This window comes from Scophthalmus maximus, chromosome 13 (genome assembly GCF_022379125.1).
Source record: "Scophthalmus maximus strain ysfricsl-2021 chromosome 13, ASM2237912v1, whole genome shotgun sequence".
NCBI classification, from domain to species: Eukaryota; Metazoa; Chordata; class Actinopteri; order Pleuronectiformes; family Scophthalmidae; genus Scophthalmus; species Scophthalmus maximus.
In genome coordinates this window covers 18472596-18489726 of record NC_061527.1, presented here as the reverse complement: position 1 = coordinate 18489726, position 17131 = coordinate 18472596, and the positions used below count along the sequence as shown (strand labels likewise).

The 17131-nt window shown below is 40.3% G+C and overlaps 4 protein-coding genes across 5 annotated transcripts; 2 read left to right on the top strand and 2 right to left on the bottom strand.

Moving 5' to 3' along the window:
• Window positions 1-131: 131 nt before the first annotated feature.
• Window positions 132-6309, top strand: LOC118317767 (vacuolar protein sorting-associated protein 4B). Its single transcript, XM_035646723.2, has 11 exons — window positions 132-331; window positions 1297-1408; window positions 2188-2338; window positions 3207-3265; window positions 3371-3490; window positions 3569-3725; window positions 3821-3969; window positions 4062-4143; window positions 4262-4481; window positions 4993-5133; window positions 5266-6309. Exons 1-11 carry the CDS (start codon window positions 311-313, stop codon window positions 5365-5367), a joined length of 1314 nt encoding a protein of 437 aa, XP_035502616.1. The 5' UTR covers window positions 132-310; the 3' UTR covers window positions 5368-6309.
• Window positions 6310-6372: 63 nt separating this feature from the next.
• plekhb2 (pleckstrin homology domain containing, family B (evectins) member 2) lies at window positions 6373-10761 on the bottom strand. The gene is made up of 8 exons (XM_035646732.2): window positions 10622-10761; window positions 9843-9893; window positions 9577-9729; window positions 9372-9474; window positions 9162-9201; window positions 8683-8769; window positions 7936-8050; window positions 6373-7722 (listed from the first exon to the last, which is right to left on the bottom strand). The coding sequence occupies exons 2-8, from the start codon at window positions 9877-9879 to the stop codon at window positions 7586-7588; spliced, it is 672 nt and encodes a 223-aa protein (XP_035502625.2). The 5' UTR covers window positions 9880-9893; window positions 10622-10761; the 3' UTR covers window positions 6373-7585.
• A 510-nt stretch (window positions 10762-11271) lies between these two features.
• Window positions 11272-15248, top strand: ing5a (inhibitor of growth family, member 5a). Of its 2 annotated transcripts, none has more exons than XM_047336614.1 (8): window positions 11272-11589; window positions 12703-12774; window positions 12923-13089; window positions 13204-13315; window positions 13401-13500; window positions 13630-13765; window positions 13891-13952; window positions 14087-15248. In XM_047336614.1, the coding sequence occupies exons 1-8, from the start codon at window positions 11553-11555 to the stop codon at window positions 14124-14126; spliced, it is 726 nt and encodes a 241-aa protein (XP_047192570.1). In that variant the 5' UTR covers window positions 11272-11552; the 3' UTR covers window positions 14127-15248. The 2 variants fall into 2 exon arrangements, with proteins under 2 accessions (XP_047192570.1, XP_047192571.1); XM_047336615.1 differs by lacking the exon at window positions 11272-11589 and adding an exon at window positions 11600-11658.
• Window positions 15178-16940, bottom strand: cep19 (centrosomal protein 19). Its single transcript, XM_035646733.2, has 2 exons — window positions 16610-16940; window positions 15178-16210 (listed from the first exon to the last, which is right to left on the bottom strand). The coding sequence occupies exons 1-2, from the start codon at window positions 16737-16739 to the stop codon at window positions 15864-15866; spliced, it is 477 nt and encodes a 158-aa protein (XP_035502626.1). The 5' UTR covers window positions 16740-16940; the 3' UTR covers window positions 15178-15863.
• Between the last annotated feature and the right edge of the window lie 191 nt (window positions 16941-17131).

Here is a 17131-nt window from a genome sequence, read left to right as displayed (position 1 = left end):
ATCTTTACATATACAAAGTAATGATTCTTTTTTTTTTCTTTTTTTAAATGATATAATGAAATGTCTGCGTGTATAAAACACAGCAGCTGTCCGACCCGCCAGACAATAACATTCGTCACGTGACCACCGCGGAAGTGACAGTCAACTTTTAATGCGGAAGAGAAACAAGTCTCTGAGGATACCCCCCCGTTTAAACTTGTTACAAAATGAAGCACAAGCAGTAGGTCACCTCGAGAGGCGAGCGACAGTTTGGTCACGGTTTCATTTTTGAAGACGACAGGCAACAGCCGGACCGACGTCACGCGAGCTAATGGCAGGTAGCAACTTACAGGTGAGTGACAGACTTCGACTGAGCTGCGTCGGTGCTGCGTGAGACCGTGTGTCGTCGGGAGGACGACGAGACTCCGCGTTCACTCGCTTTCTGACACTACGACTCAAACTACGTCAATCGAAACGTCTTTGCCTTAAAGACGAACATGTTTTCTTATCGGGGTTTGAACACGTAACTCATGGGTTTAATAATGATAATTGGACCAATAGTGGATCATTTAACAAGTATCTGGGTTGCCAGATTGGGAAAGATCCTTTGTAGTTGTCCCCCCTAGTATTTCCAATTTTGGGAAAAACATGCTGAGGCTTCTCTGTCATGTTTCAGATCAGATGTCTGTGAGTTGTTGACAGTAGTTCTAACCTAAGGATGATCTCTCCCCCCCCCCACTAACCTTCCCAGATGGTTTCATTCAAGTGAAAAGGTCCAAAACACAATTGTAAATTTGTGTAGACAAACTTTGTTTTTGATTCTTCTTTCCTCGTCCATTAATAATCTCTGGAATCTTCAGATCTTCCATAACACACATCACGATTGTTAATACTGATGCCAATAACAATCATACAATTATCAATAAGTTCATATTTAATAATATTTCACCTACTGGGGCCATTTTTCTCCACAATTACCACTTACTTTTGAAGCTGATTTAGCCAGTATTACTTTTTAAAGAAGGACTTTGACTTGAATTGAAGTATTTTTATTTTAACTCCACAGTTTCAGTACTAATCTTGAGTAAGGAACCTTTTTCTAGATGCTTTAGAAGTTGTAACCAATGGCTTTATTAATTGATGTACATTATGTAATGGATAGCCAACAATTATAACAACGTGTATCCAGACAGAGTGAAGGATTTAATTATTCATCAACCATAATAACACCATTGCTACCGACTAACCTTTTAAAAGACGCCCTGTCAGAAAGTTGTACCCTAAGTTCTTCTCTTTCATTTTGTCTGTTGTCAACAGAAAGCTATCGATCTGGCCAACAAAGCTGCACAGGAGGACAAAGCCAAAAACTACGAAGAGGCCCTCAAATGTTATGAGCATGCAGTGCAGTACTTCCTCCACGTTGTCAAGTGTGAGGAACCTGATTTAAGCCTCCCATCAGTGTTTGAATTGTATAACATTTGTCTGTTTTTTTTCTCTTCCTTCAGACATGTCCTGACCTTTTTACTCAAACTTTTACTTAAATTTTGTGCCAAAAACAGCGCAGAACAAATGGCGCATGGGTAGAAGCTGCTCCAAATGTGTGTGGACAGCTTCTCTTTCAGTTGATAAGATCCCTAAAGGCGCACCCTGTATGTTGATAAATCTGCAGTCTGATTTGAGAAGTGTGGTGTCGGAGAGCTGAGCCATTATTCATGGTTGATACTTCTACTTTTAACCCCATGATAAAATACACCAGGCCGCTACAGCATGACCCCATACAGTTCTACACAGAGGAGGTTGGTCTGTTGTGACAGCGGCTCATCAGTCGTGTGCATCGCTGCCTCCTTTCCAAATTCCCTTTTGGCAAAAGTAGCATTTCATATTTTATTCTTGAAATACATTAACTTTGCAAATGCTGTCGTTACATTTTACATTATTATGTGACCATTCATCATGTAATATGCAGCGGAAATCAAACTTATATATGACGGAGCGACTATAATATTAATTGTGCTGTGTGTTCAGATCATGCTGCTCTACAACATCCACAAAGCTGCACAATTTCCTTTTTCACAAAAGTGTCTGTCCCTCACTGGCACGGCTGTTTTAGAGCTTAGAGACCAGTGATGTGACTGAACGTGCGACTTCACTTGGAGATGCCCACACTGTCACACATTGCAGTTGATTTAGTGTGTTGTTGCTCTGCAGATGAGGCTCAGGGTATTCGAGCGAAGCAGAGCATCAGGGACAAGTGCAACGACTACCTGGACCGAGCCGAGCAGCTGAAGAAATATCTGCAGGACAAGGAGAAGAGTCCTCCGGCCAAACCCGTCAAAGAGAGCCAGTCGGATGACAAAGGGTGAGACTGATCAATACCACCTTGTTTCTGGCAGCATAACCAGAAAAGCTTTGTTTCATAGGTCCCTTCATTTCCCATTTTAGAAACCTATATAATTTGTTACTAAAGATAGGAAGAATATGGACCATGGACGTTCCAGGACAGTTATTTGAGTTTGCTTAGTTTTATAAGAGGTGTGTTGTGTTTATATTCGGTGTTAGTCACCAAAACACATTGAATGATTCGAACAAATGTCTTCAATGCAATATCTCCCCTTAAAAACATTCGTAAAGATGATTTATTTTTAAGTAACCCTTGAACCCCTGAAACATTGCATTGCTTACATCCATGTTTACCAGCTTGCAGTCTTCTTATTCTCTGCCTTTGTTGGTGCCTTGCTGTGGTTCTATGTATGTTGCTGACACCTGTAGTTCAGTGAAATACTTGGAAAACTTTATCAGGAATGTGTATCTCTCACATGAGAACAAATAAAATGGGGTCACACTCAAAAAAGTATTTCCCCACATCACTAAAGATGCTGTTAATTTCCTTGAAGACTTTCCTTGAGGCCCCTGCTTAACTCTGGGATAACTCACTGAGATACATTTAAACTCACATAAATAATCATTTATTGATGAAGATGTTATGCCTCAGATTTGTTGGAGTGTAGGTTTTCAGTAAATGGGGAGTATTTAACCGTGACCGTGTTTTGAACTCTGCCTCCTAGGACCAATTACCCTGTTTTCTAAAAGAATTTCCTGTCACATTATTTTTTAAGAATTATTTTAGGAAACTATGTTACTTCTAATTAAGTGTAAATGCAAACAACTGTTTAATGTTTAATAAAGGTCAATAAATCATGATGTCAGCTGTTGCCATTTAATTTCAGGAGTGAAAGCGATGAAGGGGAAGACCAGGAGAAGAAGAAGTTCCAAAATCAACTCTCAGGTGAATGACTGAGGATTTTTTTTTGATCAGTTTTAAGAATTGATACAGCAGGTAAATACTGTGTCACAGTTGCTAAACATTGTTTATCAAACTCCTCTCTCATAGGTGCCATTGTCATGGAAAAGCCAAACATCAAGTGGGACGATGTCGCTGGACTTGAAGGGGCCAAAGAAGCCTTGAAGGAAGCTGTCATCCTGCCCATCAAATTCCCTCATCTGTTCACCGGTTTGTAAACATTCACCTTTAAACCTTGGGATATGACCGTGAATGTGAATAGTATTTGTTAATGAGATATTTGTGTAGGAAAGCGAACTCCTTGGCGAGGGATCCTTCTCTTTGGCCCCCCGGGAACGGGGAAATCCTACCTGGCCAAGGCGGTAGCCACAGAAGCCAACAACTCCACCTTCTTCTCGATCTCCTCATCCGATCTTGTGTCCAAGTGGTTGGGGGAGAGTGAAAAGTGAGGCCCGGGTTGTCAACACGATGATAACATGGCGGCAATATGAGGAACTGACACTGAGCATCTATTGCTTCTCCCCCTCTGTCTCTCCCCAGGCTGGTGAAGAACCTGTTCTGTTTAGCTCGAGAGCACAAACCGTCCATTATTTTCATCGACGAGATCGACTCACTCTGTGGCTCTAGGAGCGAGAACGAGAGCGAGGCAGCGCGCAGAATCAAGACGGAGTTCCTTGTTCAGATGCAGGGTGAGCAAGAGGAGAGGAACTGGAAACCTGAGCTCAGGTCTGAGAAGCAGTGCTTTGGTTTTTAAGTGGAGGAAATGTCATTCTCTTCTCAGGGGTTGGAGTTGATAATGATGGAATTCTGGTCCTGGGAGCCACGAATATACCATGGACATTGGACTCTGCTATCAGGAGAAGGTAAGTTTAACTTCACAATCACAAACTTTATTTAGTCCATAATTCGAGGGAAAACAATCAGGGCTTAAGGGGTTAAAAACTTCGTAGTGGCTGATTGAATCTTCTGTCCGTGTCTTAGGTTTGAAAAGCGAATCTACATTCCTCTGCCCGAGGAGCACGCCCGCTCGTTCATGTTCAAGCTGCATCTGGGAACCACGCCCAACAGCCTGACGGAGGCAGACTTCATCACTCTGGGCCAGAAAACTGAGGGCTACTCTGGGGCTGACATCAGCGTTATTGTCAGGGACGCCCTCATGCAGCCTGTCAGGAAGGTCCAGTCGGCCACTCACTTCAAGAAGGTAAAGATACAGAGACCGTTTGCCTTTGGTCTTTATCCTACCTCCAACTACCAGTTGGAATAAGTTCTTCCAAAATAATGCAATTACATTAGATGTCTGCCAGTTCTGTGGAAGCTGTGGAGTCAAATTAAGATGGTAAACATTGTGTAGCATTTAGCAGCTAGAGAGACAAATGTTTCCTTCAGGTGTTGGTAGAGATTAAAAAACAGAGCTAATGAGAGTGGAGATATTAAATTACTCAACATTATAATTATACATTGAATGTAGACTTCTGTATACATTTGGAAATGCCTGAACACTGGGAGAAATTTTATAGAAATTATGTGAAAAGGTGTTAATTTTAAAAAGTATTTTCTCCTTCTCACCCAGACTGGGTGTCGACAGACAAGTCTGCTAACTGTTTGTACGTTTCTTCTATTCTGTTTGTCCACACACACACACACACACACACACACACACACACACACACACACACACACACACACACACACACACACACACACTATTTAAGGTTCGGGGGTCGTCTTGGAAAAACCCGGGTGTCGTGGTGGAAGACCTCCTGACTCCATGCTCGCCGGGAGATCCCAACGCCATAGAGATGACGTGGATGGACGTCCTCGGGGAGAAACTTCTGGAGCCAGTCGTCTGCATGGTAAGAAACGACTGGAAAGGAAAATGTGTGTTTTAAACCAAACAACATCATGTGCATGTGCAGCTCTTAATAAACATCAGTGACTACAGCGATCAGGATTTATTTCTGACCTCTGCCATTCTCTCCGTGCAGGCCGACATGTTGAGGTCACTTGCAAACACCAAGCCGACTGTGAATGAGCAGGACTTGGGGAAGCTGCAGAAGTTTACTGAAGATTTTGGTCAAGAGGGCTAGCACTGTCAACGCTCCACTCATTAAATTAGTGGATTGATTGATTGATTGATGTGTTTGGTGTGTTGCTGGTTTCTGGAGCCTTAAGTTCTTAGTTTCCTTCTCTGGTCAAAAATACCCCCAAAGTATATGTTACAGTGACATGTGGAAAAAAACAGAATCCTCAAAAATCAGTGATCAAAATCTTTTTTGTCAATCTACTAATCAATGAATCAACTGTTTCAGCACTATTTATCGCTAATATATCAATCCACTGTTTACATCTACACATTTGTATGGTTTCATACATCTGTTACTCGGTTTTATTTTATTTTGCATACCTAAAAATAAAGAGATAATGTCTTTATTTTTTTAAGGAAATTCTGTCTCTATATGTACTTAGATATGTGCAGTTAATGGTTATGTTACGGTCACTGTGGGTAAATGCACCTTTCCAACTCTACATACCTCTTAGTCTTGTCTAAGGAGAATCGTTCTATTATTATGCTATTAGTCTCGGGGGCTGGATGTTAGTGAATGGCAACTCGTACTGAAACGTTTTTGAAGCCCACTCTCTTTCAAACATTGAAGTTATCTTTTTCTGGTAATTTCTGTTTCAAAGTTAAAGGGTGTAATTGTACACATTACGTAGAAGTGCAAGGCTATTTAAAAAGCATCATCAATGAAAAACGAACTACGTATAAAGTTTTCAATACCAGCTTCAAAAAAGTTTTGAGTTAATGAATTTTTAAAAAATTGCAGCATAACAATCAGCACATATTTCTACACTTTCACAGGTTCTTCTTTCAACTTTCCAACTAATAATCAGCTGTATTCTGAACTATTCATAGATGCTGCCTTTGTGCCCAGGGTTTTTTCCCTAATTTGCCTTTATTTAAGTTTCTCTTTGTGTTTATAGAGGTGACTTATTGGTTACATGAATAAAGCTTGCGGTGGTCTTTTGCACTTCTGTTGTCGACATGTTCTGTTAACAAGTGTCTTACAGTTCAACAAACAAAACAGGAGCCGTTTCGTTTTAAATGCAGGATAAATCATTATTTATTAAGTACATTTGTTAAGAGAAATAGAATTTATTTTACATCAATTCAAGACCTGTAGAAAAATGACATCAGTGTTACGCTGCTTGCACAATCTGATCATCTGTAAAACTGAAATCATTTGTCGTATACATCTATTGGGTTCTTGTCATTATTGAACGTATGCCATGTCTTTATTTGAAAAGCAAACCAAAGGGTTTACATGTAGCAGAAGTTGCCATGTTGAAGTGAATATGTGCAGCCAAAATTAAGATGAATAATGGAAATGAAAACATTCAAGTCGTTTGGAGAGAAAATGTAAAGTCGTGGCCAATTTGAAATGTAGCTAAATCTCGAGGGATGATTAAGTATTTTATGCACATTGAAATGAAAATAAAATACTGAGGTCAGACAAACTTTACAAAAGAAATGAAAAGTATTATTCCACAGCTGCCAATGAAAACAGGACCATAAATAATGCATGCAAATATACATATGAGTCGAGAGGAGTGACGTCCCTTTTCCCTTCCCTTGCCAGTGTTTCCTCATACAGAAGTATTTGTGAAGACAACACCAGACGTCCATCTCAACCAGATTCCATCATGCTACAGTGACGGTGATTATTGCTTTGTGTGCACGTTCCCCCTAACACAACTCTCATCTCATCTTATCTGCCACAAATAACCTAATGAGCTGAGAAAAAACACTGTATACTCACAACCAAAACATGTCAAATTAAATCAGAGAAGGTACAGTAAACCGAAACACAAACACTATGTAAAAAAAGTAAAACAAATATCAATTCATGGCTGTTGTAATCCTGCAAATACAAATGATAAATGTGCTCCATGAAACAGAAACAAACCCGATGAAGACCAGAAGTGTTCATAACGAGTAGAATCTTTCCCATCATTCAAATAACTCTTAAAGTGAATAACTATTTGTTTTGATTAAAAACATTCATTTTCAGACGACACAAAGGGAGTGGGGAAACTGCCAGAGGGCAGATTAGAAAGTGCTAACAGTATTCGCTGTATGTAAAGGACACATTGAGTAGTTTGCCTGCCCATCACAATCATGCTTCATTGATGGAAGTAGCCCAACAGACACATTTCTCTCCAACTCATGTGAGGGCACAAGGAAGAAGCCAAATTCTGTGCAGACGGGGGGAATTATGTGCTACTAATTGTACGTTAATCAAGACACTAAAAGACAGAGAAGAGAGAGCCAAGTGCCAAACCAGTCACCGCTCCAGTGAGCATGCCCAGAGCTACATCTCCTCCATCGTTGCGCTGACGCTCCTGAATAATGACGTGGTTCACTCCCGGAGAAGGGTACGCACCTAGACAGAAAAACAGAAAAATTGTGTCTTGTTTAAGTTTGAAATCATGAAACTTAAAGTTCCCTAAATTAAGTTTTGGTATCATTCGTGTGGGATTTATTGAACTAAGACACATTGAACAGCTGTGTAGTGTGGCACTGAACAGGATCCACGTGTGCCATCTTACTTTCAGTGTGATGGTTTACTTCTGCACATATGCAGAGACATATTTACCTTGGTACTGGTAAGGATAAGCAACAGCATAGGGCTGCCCATCAGGAGAGTATACAATCTGGGTAGCATGTGGGGGAGGTGCAGCATAGTCTCCATACGGGCCTGGGGCATAAGCCTGGTGAGAAATGACAAAAAAAGAAAACAATTTTTTTTTAAACATTTGATTCTCTGTGTGATGTCAATACAAACTCTTAAAGATTGTTTAGATCTAGAGTTAATTCCACCAATCTCTCTTAATGGCACTTTCAATAACTCCCGTTACTTCACCAGTAGATGGCAGTAGACTCAACATTGTATGTTGTTATGAAGTTGTTTTCCACTTTAATTTTATCTTGCTATATAGTTTGGTTTTCCCTGAAGAAGGATCCTATTAAACAAACCGAGCTGTACAGTAAAGCACATACAACAATTAAATTGAACATCCAGGGTTAGGGTTGTAAAAAATAATTAATACAGAACAATCATATTATACTCTGCACATTTTAAAAAGTGATTTTGTTTTTGGTTACTACTCCTTTACAGAGGTAAATCAAAGCATTTTACTATTCATATTTCTCCTTTGTCTGATATTTCCATACCCCCACTCAAAAATCCCACAAACACAATGTCAGACTGCTATTACATTGTATGTAATCAGTGAAACCTGAAAATATTGGAAACAATCCTGTTCAAAATAGTCCAAAAAAACTCAGTTTGACCATATTATTGTGGAAAGAAAAAAAATCCTGTTATGTTTTTGCCTTTTACCTGAGGTGGGGGTGCATATTCTGAGTAGGGGGGTGGAGCAGACGCCATCACTTCCTGTGCAAAGTTGATCTGAGGAGCAGCGACCACCTTAAAATATACAACAACACAAATAATCTCACCTGAAAATTGAGACTGCACTTTCCAAAGTTAGCGACATGATATTAAGTGTAGAAAATTCTGACAAAACCATGTTTCTCCTGCTGTACTGACGTTTCCATTTTAGAGATATAATGAGAAGGAGAATATGAGAGTTGTCTCACATAGCCAGAAAACAACTAAGACACATATCACTGACCTGCAGTCTTATATTCTGAGTCTTAAATCACAGAAATAATAATAATACAAATAATATTTTCCAACAGTTCAAGTCAGAGCCTATTCATCTAATAAAACAGAAAAAAAGATAAGACTTCTTCACATACTTATTTCAGTCAAACAAAAGCAAATGCCAAGTAATTTAAGATGTAGCAGAAACTCACTGCATTGATTCGGGCATCCTGAAGTGCCATGGTCCATGCCCTGCAACAAAAAGTGGACACCTTGTCATCTTGGAATTGAATTTATGTCTGTGCTAAAAATATAAAACACAGCACTTCACCACTCTACTTCACCAACACAGAAACAAAAATAGAGGGAGCAAATAATCCATCAAACTGATGTAATGGCTCAGCGAATGTGTGCTGTCTTACAGAGCATCGTCCGCACTGTCTGCACACAGGCTGATGACCCGTCCGTCTCTGCACACTATCTGGAGCAGGGCATCTCGCATCTTTCCCTCCGGTGGGTTCAGCTCTGAGAAGCACCACAGGAGGACAGGGTGAGAGGCACGAGCAGCAGTTGGTTTATACTGTAAATACGAGCCACTCACATCAGCATGCAACCGACGACAAGTACCTTGACATGCAGCAGAGTTGCGGATGTTGATGCAGTCGACCCTCATGTGAATATCGTCCTCCATGTCGCGGCGTTGCTGATCGTTGTAGAAGACAAGTCGTCCGTCAGCCCACAAGTCAAACCAGTTTCTTTTCCACCGACGAAGTATGGTGCCTTTAACATTGTTACAGTCAAGGTCAATCCACACGGAATTCATTTACACTGGATTCATTTTCACAGTATCTGTGTGGCTGTGTATACGACCATGTATAGAGACGACTACTCACTTTGTCGGTGGAGCCAGCCACTCTTCACCATAGCCATCTCTGAAGCAACACCTACAACAACAACAATAATATATATATATATATATATATATATATATATATATATATATATATATATATATATATATATATATATATATATATAATACAGTGTCTGATTTCATAATGAAACAATCGGAGGTCTGGTGACTGGGCGCGGCTTGGCCACATCACCTCGTGACAGTTCGTGTTGTTGGCACACAACCATACACATATTTCCAAAACAAATTATTAAAGTGATGCCAAAGAGTGAGCATAACAGTCTTGTTTGCTGAAAACAAAAAGCTAATCACAATGTTTGATTTCGACAAGCTACTCAACAGAAATTTGAAATACCATGTGGTTATTCATTACATCAGCAGACGCTAACGTGGTTAGCTGTCGGTGGTGGGACTGTCACTTTCTGAATACCACTATTCAATTTGCTACGTTTCACACGCTAAAGGTTTGCTACGGTAGCAATAACTGACATTAGCTTAACGTATGAGCCATTTGTCAATATGTAACCACATTTCTTATGAATACAACTTCGAGTGGTGTGAAAGTATTGAACAACTGGTGATATGAGCACAATAACATAGTAGTAGCTTGTAGCATTCGACCGAAGTTAGCTAGCATGTCAGTAGCGAGTTGACCTACTCGTTCAAGTGTTGATTAGTTAGCTAACACTGAAACAGTTCCTCGTGACCAGGGACAACTGTTCATCAACGTGTTAAGCAGTGTGTGTTTTGGTTACTTACTTGATTATTTGTATATTCGAAGAAAAGCGTAAACCCTTCGTGGGGACACACCAAACACGGAAGTGAGATGTACACAAGAGACGATGTCCTCCTCGGAGCGAAAAAACCCGACCCAGATTACCCGAGTGGACGAAGCCGATGTGCGCTCCCGTTATTTTCACGTCCAAAGTTTCCGTTATCCCCGCCCACTGAGCATCTTCACGACTGTTCACTCTCTGTGGGAGAGGGGCGATTGTTTTTGTTGACGCGACTTATCAGCTGACGGCGTCGGGGAATGGAAAGTGCTAGCAAACGCGGCGCGCTCGTTAAAGTATCCTTCTTCTCTTTGCCCTCACATGGTGGACGACCCACCTGTAAACAGCTGTTCATCAGGCTTCATATCGAGACAGATGTGAGCTGTTTGGGTAATGGAATCCGTCAACCAACAGACGAACAGCATATAAGGGTTTAGGAATTGCAAATATTTACCCTGACGAAATATATTATTACACAGTTGATCTAACGGTACCTAATTCTTGGAAGGGGCATATTACGTGAACACGGTTCTGTAGTAAGCATTGTTACAGGGGAGATGAGGAGTGATCCTTATGTATGCATAATTATAGCTAATGGACTGATTTGCTGTTTTCAGAACGACAACACACCAAACAGCTGGAGACACTAGTATCCGCTGCGCATGCGAGTCACTAGCTCACAGAGTTGTATCCTGTACGTGTTGTCAAGTGCACGTGTGCTGGAGGGAAACGGGTTCCGTCAGTTTACAGTAGTGGTCACCGCTCGGTCCCCACCCCGAAGACGCCTGCAGCCAGACTCGAGTACCTCAAACCCACTGACCGACGGGCGAACCGGGGTTACAAAACAAGCCCCACCGCTCCCCGGCCAACAGTTTGAGAGCTAACCAGAGCCTCAGGGGCTAAACAGCTAACTTGAAATGGCGACGGCAATATACTTGGAACATTATCTTGACAGTGAGTATCCGGGAACACGGTGTACTAGCCTCAGCGTGTTTTTCCACCCACACGCTACGTGTGTTTGAGGTTTGTTGAGTTTGATTGTATCGAAGAGTTTTTCGCTGGGCGGGTTGCTGACAGGTAGCACGCACAGTAGCTGTTATGTCACTGGCGTTAGCTTGCTAGCTAGCCGATTAGCATCGCGCTATCAGCGCTATAAAGTTGGGTCAGTTCTCAATGCGTGGTGCTAAAGTCACTCGGGGGCAAATGTGATCTTAACCCGCACTAGCGCCACACGTCTACCATGTTAACTATCCGTAGTTGGCGAGCTAGCGGTTAATACCCATGTCGTGTTTTCTCGCATTGAAATAGCTACTAGACGGGTCACTGTCAGTGCGTTTATAATGTGGTATGAAACATCACAGTCAGCTTTCTAAAGCGGTGTCGAATTTAATCAACGTCGCTGTTTGCCATAGGTTAGCAGGTCGCATGTATTTGCAACCTGTTGCTAACCGCGTTTCCACTACCCCGTAACCATTTACGCGCCGGGGCGGGGTGTCGGGAGGGCGTGACGTCACCCTGTCAGCGCACAGACAGTGACACCATCTAAAAGTACAGTACAAAACTGAGTGTATAAAAGCAAAATGCACATGTCAACTGTAGAAAACCGTCACTCTGCTTTTTAGATATTGCAGAATATTGCATTTTTAAGGGTATAGATATTGTATTTTAAGTTTTAATGTATTTGATTTTTGTATATATTTTTATGAAGTGATTCATGGTGCATAGTTTGCAATTAATTGTAAAATATTCTCCATTCGATGAACTCCATTAATAGATTTATTCATTTTTACACAGCGTTTTAAAGCGTTTCTTGTGTCTGTGTTTCTGAGCATACAACACAATGATGTGCAGCAGCATTGGATGGTTTTGGTCGCACAGTCATTCGAGATGATGTTTATTAATCTAAGATTATTGCAGGTTTAACATCTAAAACAGTAAAGAACAAGTTATAGCTACAGCGACAGTAGTTGAATTTCTACTAAATACCTTGACAAATACCTTGACGGAAAATAAAAAGCAGAGTGGACATCTTCATCGCATTCACTTTAATGTCAATCTCCTCCCTAGGTATTGAAAACTTACCATGTGAGCTACAGAGAAATTTCACTTTAATGCGGGACCTGGACAATAGGACTGAAGGTAATGATTTAACCTTATAAAGTTATTATCATATATGGATTGTTGAAGTCTTTAAGTATAACATACTTCTGGGGGTTAAACAAATACATTTCAGAAGTAAATTTCATAGCTGTTTTCCCAGTACTGAAATAATCATGTTTTTGTGCAGAAAAGAAAGGCGAGATTGACAAACTGGCTGAAGAGTACATAGCAAATGTGAAGAACTTGGCATCGGAACAGAGAGTGGAACATCTGCAGAAGATCCAAAATGCCTACAGCAAGTGCAAAGAGTTCAGCGATGACAAAGTCCAGCTTGCAATGCAGACCTATGAAATGGTCTGTACAAAGCAGACATACTGGTGTTTGGTCACTCATGCATAGTTTTTGTAAAGTAATATTTTACAATGTGCAAAGGAAACCATATACGATACATGAAATCTTTCACTGTAGGTGGACAAACATATCCGCAGACTGGATGCAGATCTGGCGCGGTTTGAGAACGAGCTAAAGGAAAAGCTGGAAGTGAGCGGCTATGAAAGTACAGAAGGAAGAGCCCTGAAAAGTAAGCTGGGTAACTGCAAAGCTTTTATCCTGAGACATTGCCAAAGCAGATGTATGCACATGTTTACATGGAATTATTTTCACAGAGGGTGATTCACGTGGACTCCGAGAAAAACGTCCATCCAGAGGAAGAGGAAGGAAAGCTTCTGATGAAGAGTCTCCCAGAAAGAAAAAGATGAAGAACAGGTAACACGGTGCTGGTGGCCCAGTGTGGCCAAATGGGTTTATTCAGGCAGCCAATGACTCCAATTTCAATCTTAGTTCAGTTTTGTTGTTACTCAACTCATGCTTGTGTGCTTCATCTTGGTCTTCCAGCCCAGACTTGAGTGACGCTCTCCTGCCTGTGCAGCCTTCAGACGTTTTGGACATGCCAGTAGATCCCAATGAGCCAACATACTGCCTGTGCCATCAGGTGTCATATGGGGAGATGATTGGATGTGATAACCCAGATGTATGTTTCCATGGTTTTTCTGTTTTGCTAAAACTTAATCTGACACACATGTCTGTATTATGAAAACCTGCCCATTTTGGTTAGAGATTCAAAATGCTGACGTTGTTTTTCACCTTTCTTTTTAGTGTCCAATTGAGTGGTTTCACTTTGCTTGTGTTGATCTCGCCACAAAACCCAAAGGAAAATGGTAACACCCCTTTAAAGTAGTTCAAATCAGATTGACTAAGAGTTGATAAAGATTTGGAATATGAATTGCACGTCACTTAAACACAGAAAGCACCCGATTGTTCTGTGTCATAACTTCTGTTTCCCTCTTCTCAGGTTTTGTCCAAGATGCACCCAAGACAAGAAGAAAAAATGAGATTTTTATGTTTAGAAATACTTAAATAATATACGTATTTTTGTTGTAGTTTAATAGTGTAATATATATGTATTTCACTTCCTATCACTCTCCATAGAAGTGGTGAGTCAAACAGATTTTTTAAAGGCCTAATCCGGATTTGGAGTATAGCTGTCCTCATGGCAACACTATACCTCCCTCTACTGACTTCACTTTGTTTATTCTATCGGATTTTAAGATGATACTTTTTTTCCATTAGCTATCAAATAATGAATTAATCTACAGTATATATTATTTGTGTACTCTGAGTTAATCGGTCTGGGTAGTGTAGTTTAAATCGCTCAAATTATTGCCAATCAAAGATGTTTTTCTCAAGTCATTTATATAGATAGTGTCATTACTAACATGCTCAGAAATCCTGGATTGTGGCTTTAGTATACTTGAAATATCGATTTTATAAAGAACTATTTTTAAAGAAATTAAAAGCCTGCTGAGAATATAGTTTTAAATGCCTAAATCCACTCAAATAATGGTGGTAAAAGGAAACATGTGTCCGATTTTCAGTTACTACCTCCTTAGGGAAAACATCAGTACCACACAAATGACTGCAATTCATACTGATGTAAGAAATTGTGTTTTGATTAGCTTAAACCAAACAAGCAAAGCAATGTAAATGAATTCCTCAGTGATTTTCAAAAAAAGAAAACCTGCGACATTTTTGAATGTATTGTGGTACTAATGGTCAGTCAGTGTCTTTTTGTCAACTGAATGAGGTATTTAAGCACTTTGGATGAAAATTTCCCCTGAAGAGGTTTGAGACTGCAGGCTTCGTTTCTCATCTAAAACTTGGCCTTTGTACATGTTCAACCCATATATGGAAATATATACATATACTTATATATATTTTGTATGAAATTATGAAACTATTTTGTGGAAGCAGTTTTTTTCTCTCCCAAAGATATATTTGTTGTATTGCTTATTGGTGAACACTCAAATTTTATTTAATAGGATTTTAGCATCTTCTGTCATATTCAACTGTGAATATCCCTCATTTAGGTGTAAGACACAAATAAAAGAGCCAAAGTATTTGTATTTTGTAAAATTCAGTATTTTATACCAAATAAATATTCACTATTATTCGTATATCACTTCTTTTTTTTACGGTTTGAAATGAAAGAGGATATGTGTATAAAAAAAAACCACAAACATTGGTTGGGTCTCACCTGATATACACATCAAGTACCCATAGTGGTACAATATATAATCTTGTAGATTGTTGTAGAGACTAGTGCCATTTCCCCATGAAAACAAATGTTATTTGATTTGTGGCACACTAACATTTATTTCCAAAACAATATCCAATTTACTTCTGAAGTACATGGACATTGATTTCACTGAGAACTGTTCTTTTGTCTAACAAAGTACAAAAAAACTACTACTCATTGGAAACTAATGACAGTGAGGTCTGTGGATAATTCATTCATGATTCTGGAGACTGACCTTCTGTACTGGCTCATTTGGGGTCCGTATGTGCAATGCTGTTGTTTTGGGGTTTACAGGGTTCCTAAACAGTATGGAAAAGTATGGAATTTGATTTTAGTAATTTTCAGGATTGGATAAGTATGGTATTTTGGAAATGGAAAACCCTGGGTTTAACAGAACAACGGATATCTCAAAATGTGGTTAGCAACTTCTGTGGTTTGGATAAACTGACACTGAAAAGAAAAAGCAATTTGGGGAAATGCCTAGAGGACAGTTTTAAAATTCATCATCAGACTCCTCATCCCAGCTGCACTTTTCTTGGGTGGGCTTGCTGAAGTCCACTTCCAGGTCATAGACAAAGTCGAGATCATCCTTGCGTCTTCTGTTCCTCTCAAACAGTTCGTCCATTTTGCCCTTCTTGCGAGCCAGTTCGTCGTCGTCCAGTTTGTTTAGGTCTTCGTCGGGGTCCAGGCAGAACGAGGCAAGGCTGTGCTCCAGGCTGAAGCCCTGCATGTGGTCTCGCAGGATCATGTGAAGCTTCTCCAGCTGGCTCTGAGACACACCCTCCAGGTAGTCCCTGTGCCGGGGGTGGTTCTTCAGCCTTTCAGCAGCCATGCTATAGTCTGCAGGTTAAGGGGAAAAGGCATCAAGGATTCAAATGACTCGAATACAATAAGGGAGTTGGATCAACCTCTTCATTGACCCCCGTTCAAAAAATATGAAAGTCACATGACAAGACAGGGCATCAAGATCATAAAGAGTGACGGCTGTTATCCGTGCACCTTACATGTGGTTTTCGTGGTGCACATTCACACTAATCTGCAGTAAATCGAATTATCAAGGATAACTCTGATGTGGATACATCCGAATCTCCACAGAAAGCAATAACCAAAGAGTAAATCTAGAGCCTTGAGGGTGACTGGGGATTTTGGGCACAGTAGTATTCCCCCTGTCAGTTGTGCGCCACAATAACTAAACCGCATTGAACATCACTGCACAACATAATAATTATATTTCCTTACCAGAATACTTTGAGAAGTTCCGCACAGGTATTATTCTTTTTCGCACCTTTTTGGTTTCTGTGTGTTGATAAATTAACACTACGGAGGGAGGGGAGAACTGCACTCCACATCGCGTTGCCTTGAAAAGCATTTCCGGTTTATGTCTCCAGCAAATTGGATTTCAACTGCTCTCCAGATGGTATTCAGCTGTAAACGACTAACGCATTTTAGCCATAATAAATAACAGCTCTTTGGAGCGTTAGAGGAATAATATGAACTTCCAGATTAGCCAGCATTAACGAATTGAGACGTGTGGTCGCGTCAGGCGACGTCAAATCTTTCAGTCTTCGCCGAAGCCTGCCTACATTTAGATTAGATATTTTCGCCGCACTGTTTTCACTTACAGTGACTGGTATCACTAACCACCAATTTATTCAAACCAAACGTTTCATTCTTAGCAATTGCCTCAGAATATTTCCCAAAATAAACAAATATGTTTATTTCTATTTTTCTAGACAGGCACTCTTGCAGCTTCCCTAGAAC

What these genes read in the sequence shown, in the direction of transcription:
- cep19 (XM_035646733.2), bottom strand. Translation starts at nt 16,739, where the DNA reads ATGCTTTTCAAGGCAACGCGATGTGGAGTGCAGTTCTCCCCTCCCTCC. An exon ending in GAACTTCTCAAAGTATTCTG is followed by an intron (nt 16,211 to 16,609) that starts GTAAGGAAATAT and finishes CTTAACCTGCAG; the next exon opens with ACTATAGCATGGCTGCTGAA.
- plekhb2 (XM_035646732.2), bottom strand. Translation starts at nt 9,879, where the DNA reads ATGGCTATGGTGAAGAGTGGCTGGCTCCACCGACAAA. An exon ending in AGGATGCCCGAATCAATGCA is followed by an intron (nt 8,770 to 9,161) that starts GTGAGTTTCTGC and finishes GTATATTTTAAG; the next exon opens with GTGGTCGCTGCTCCTCAGAT. An exon ending in AATATGCACCCCCACCTCAG is followed by an intron (nt 8,051 to 8,682) that starts GTAAAAGGCAAA and finishes ATTTCTCACCAG; the next exon opens with GCTTATGCCCCAGGCCCGTA.
- LOC118317767 (XM_035646723.2), top strand. Translation starts at nt 311, where the DNA reads ATGGCAGGTAGCAACTTACAG. An exon ending in GTTCCAAAATCAACTCTCAG is followed by an intron (nt 3,266 to 3,370) that starts GTGAATGACTGA and finishes CCTCTCTCATAG; the next exon opens with GTGCCATTGTCATGGAAAAG. An exon ending in GACTCTGCTATCAGGAGAAG is followed by an intron (nt 4,144 to 4,261) that starts GTAAGTTTAACT and finishes TCCGTGTCTTAG; the next exon opens with GTTTGAAAAGCGAATCTACA.
- ing5a (XM_047336614.1), top strand. Translation starts at nt 11,553, where the DNA reads ATGGCGACGGCAATATACTTGGAACATTATCTTGACA. An exon ending in CCTGGACAATAGGACTGAAG is followed by an intron (nt 12,775 to 12,922) that starts GTAATGATTTAA and finishes GTTTTTGTGCAG; the next exon opens with AAAAGAAAGGCGAGATTGAC. An exon ending in CAATGCAGACCTATGAAATG is followed by an intron (nt 13,090 to 13,203) that starts GTCTGTACAAAG and finishes CTTTCACTGTAG; the next exon opens with GTGGACAAACATATCCGCAG.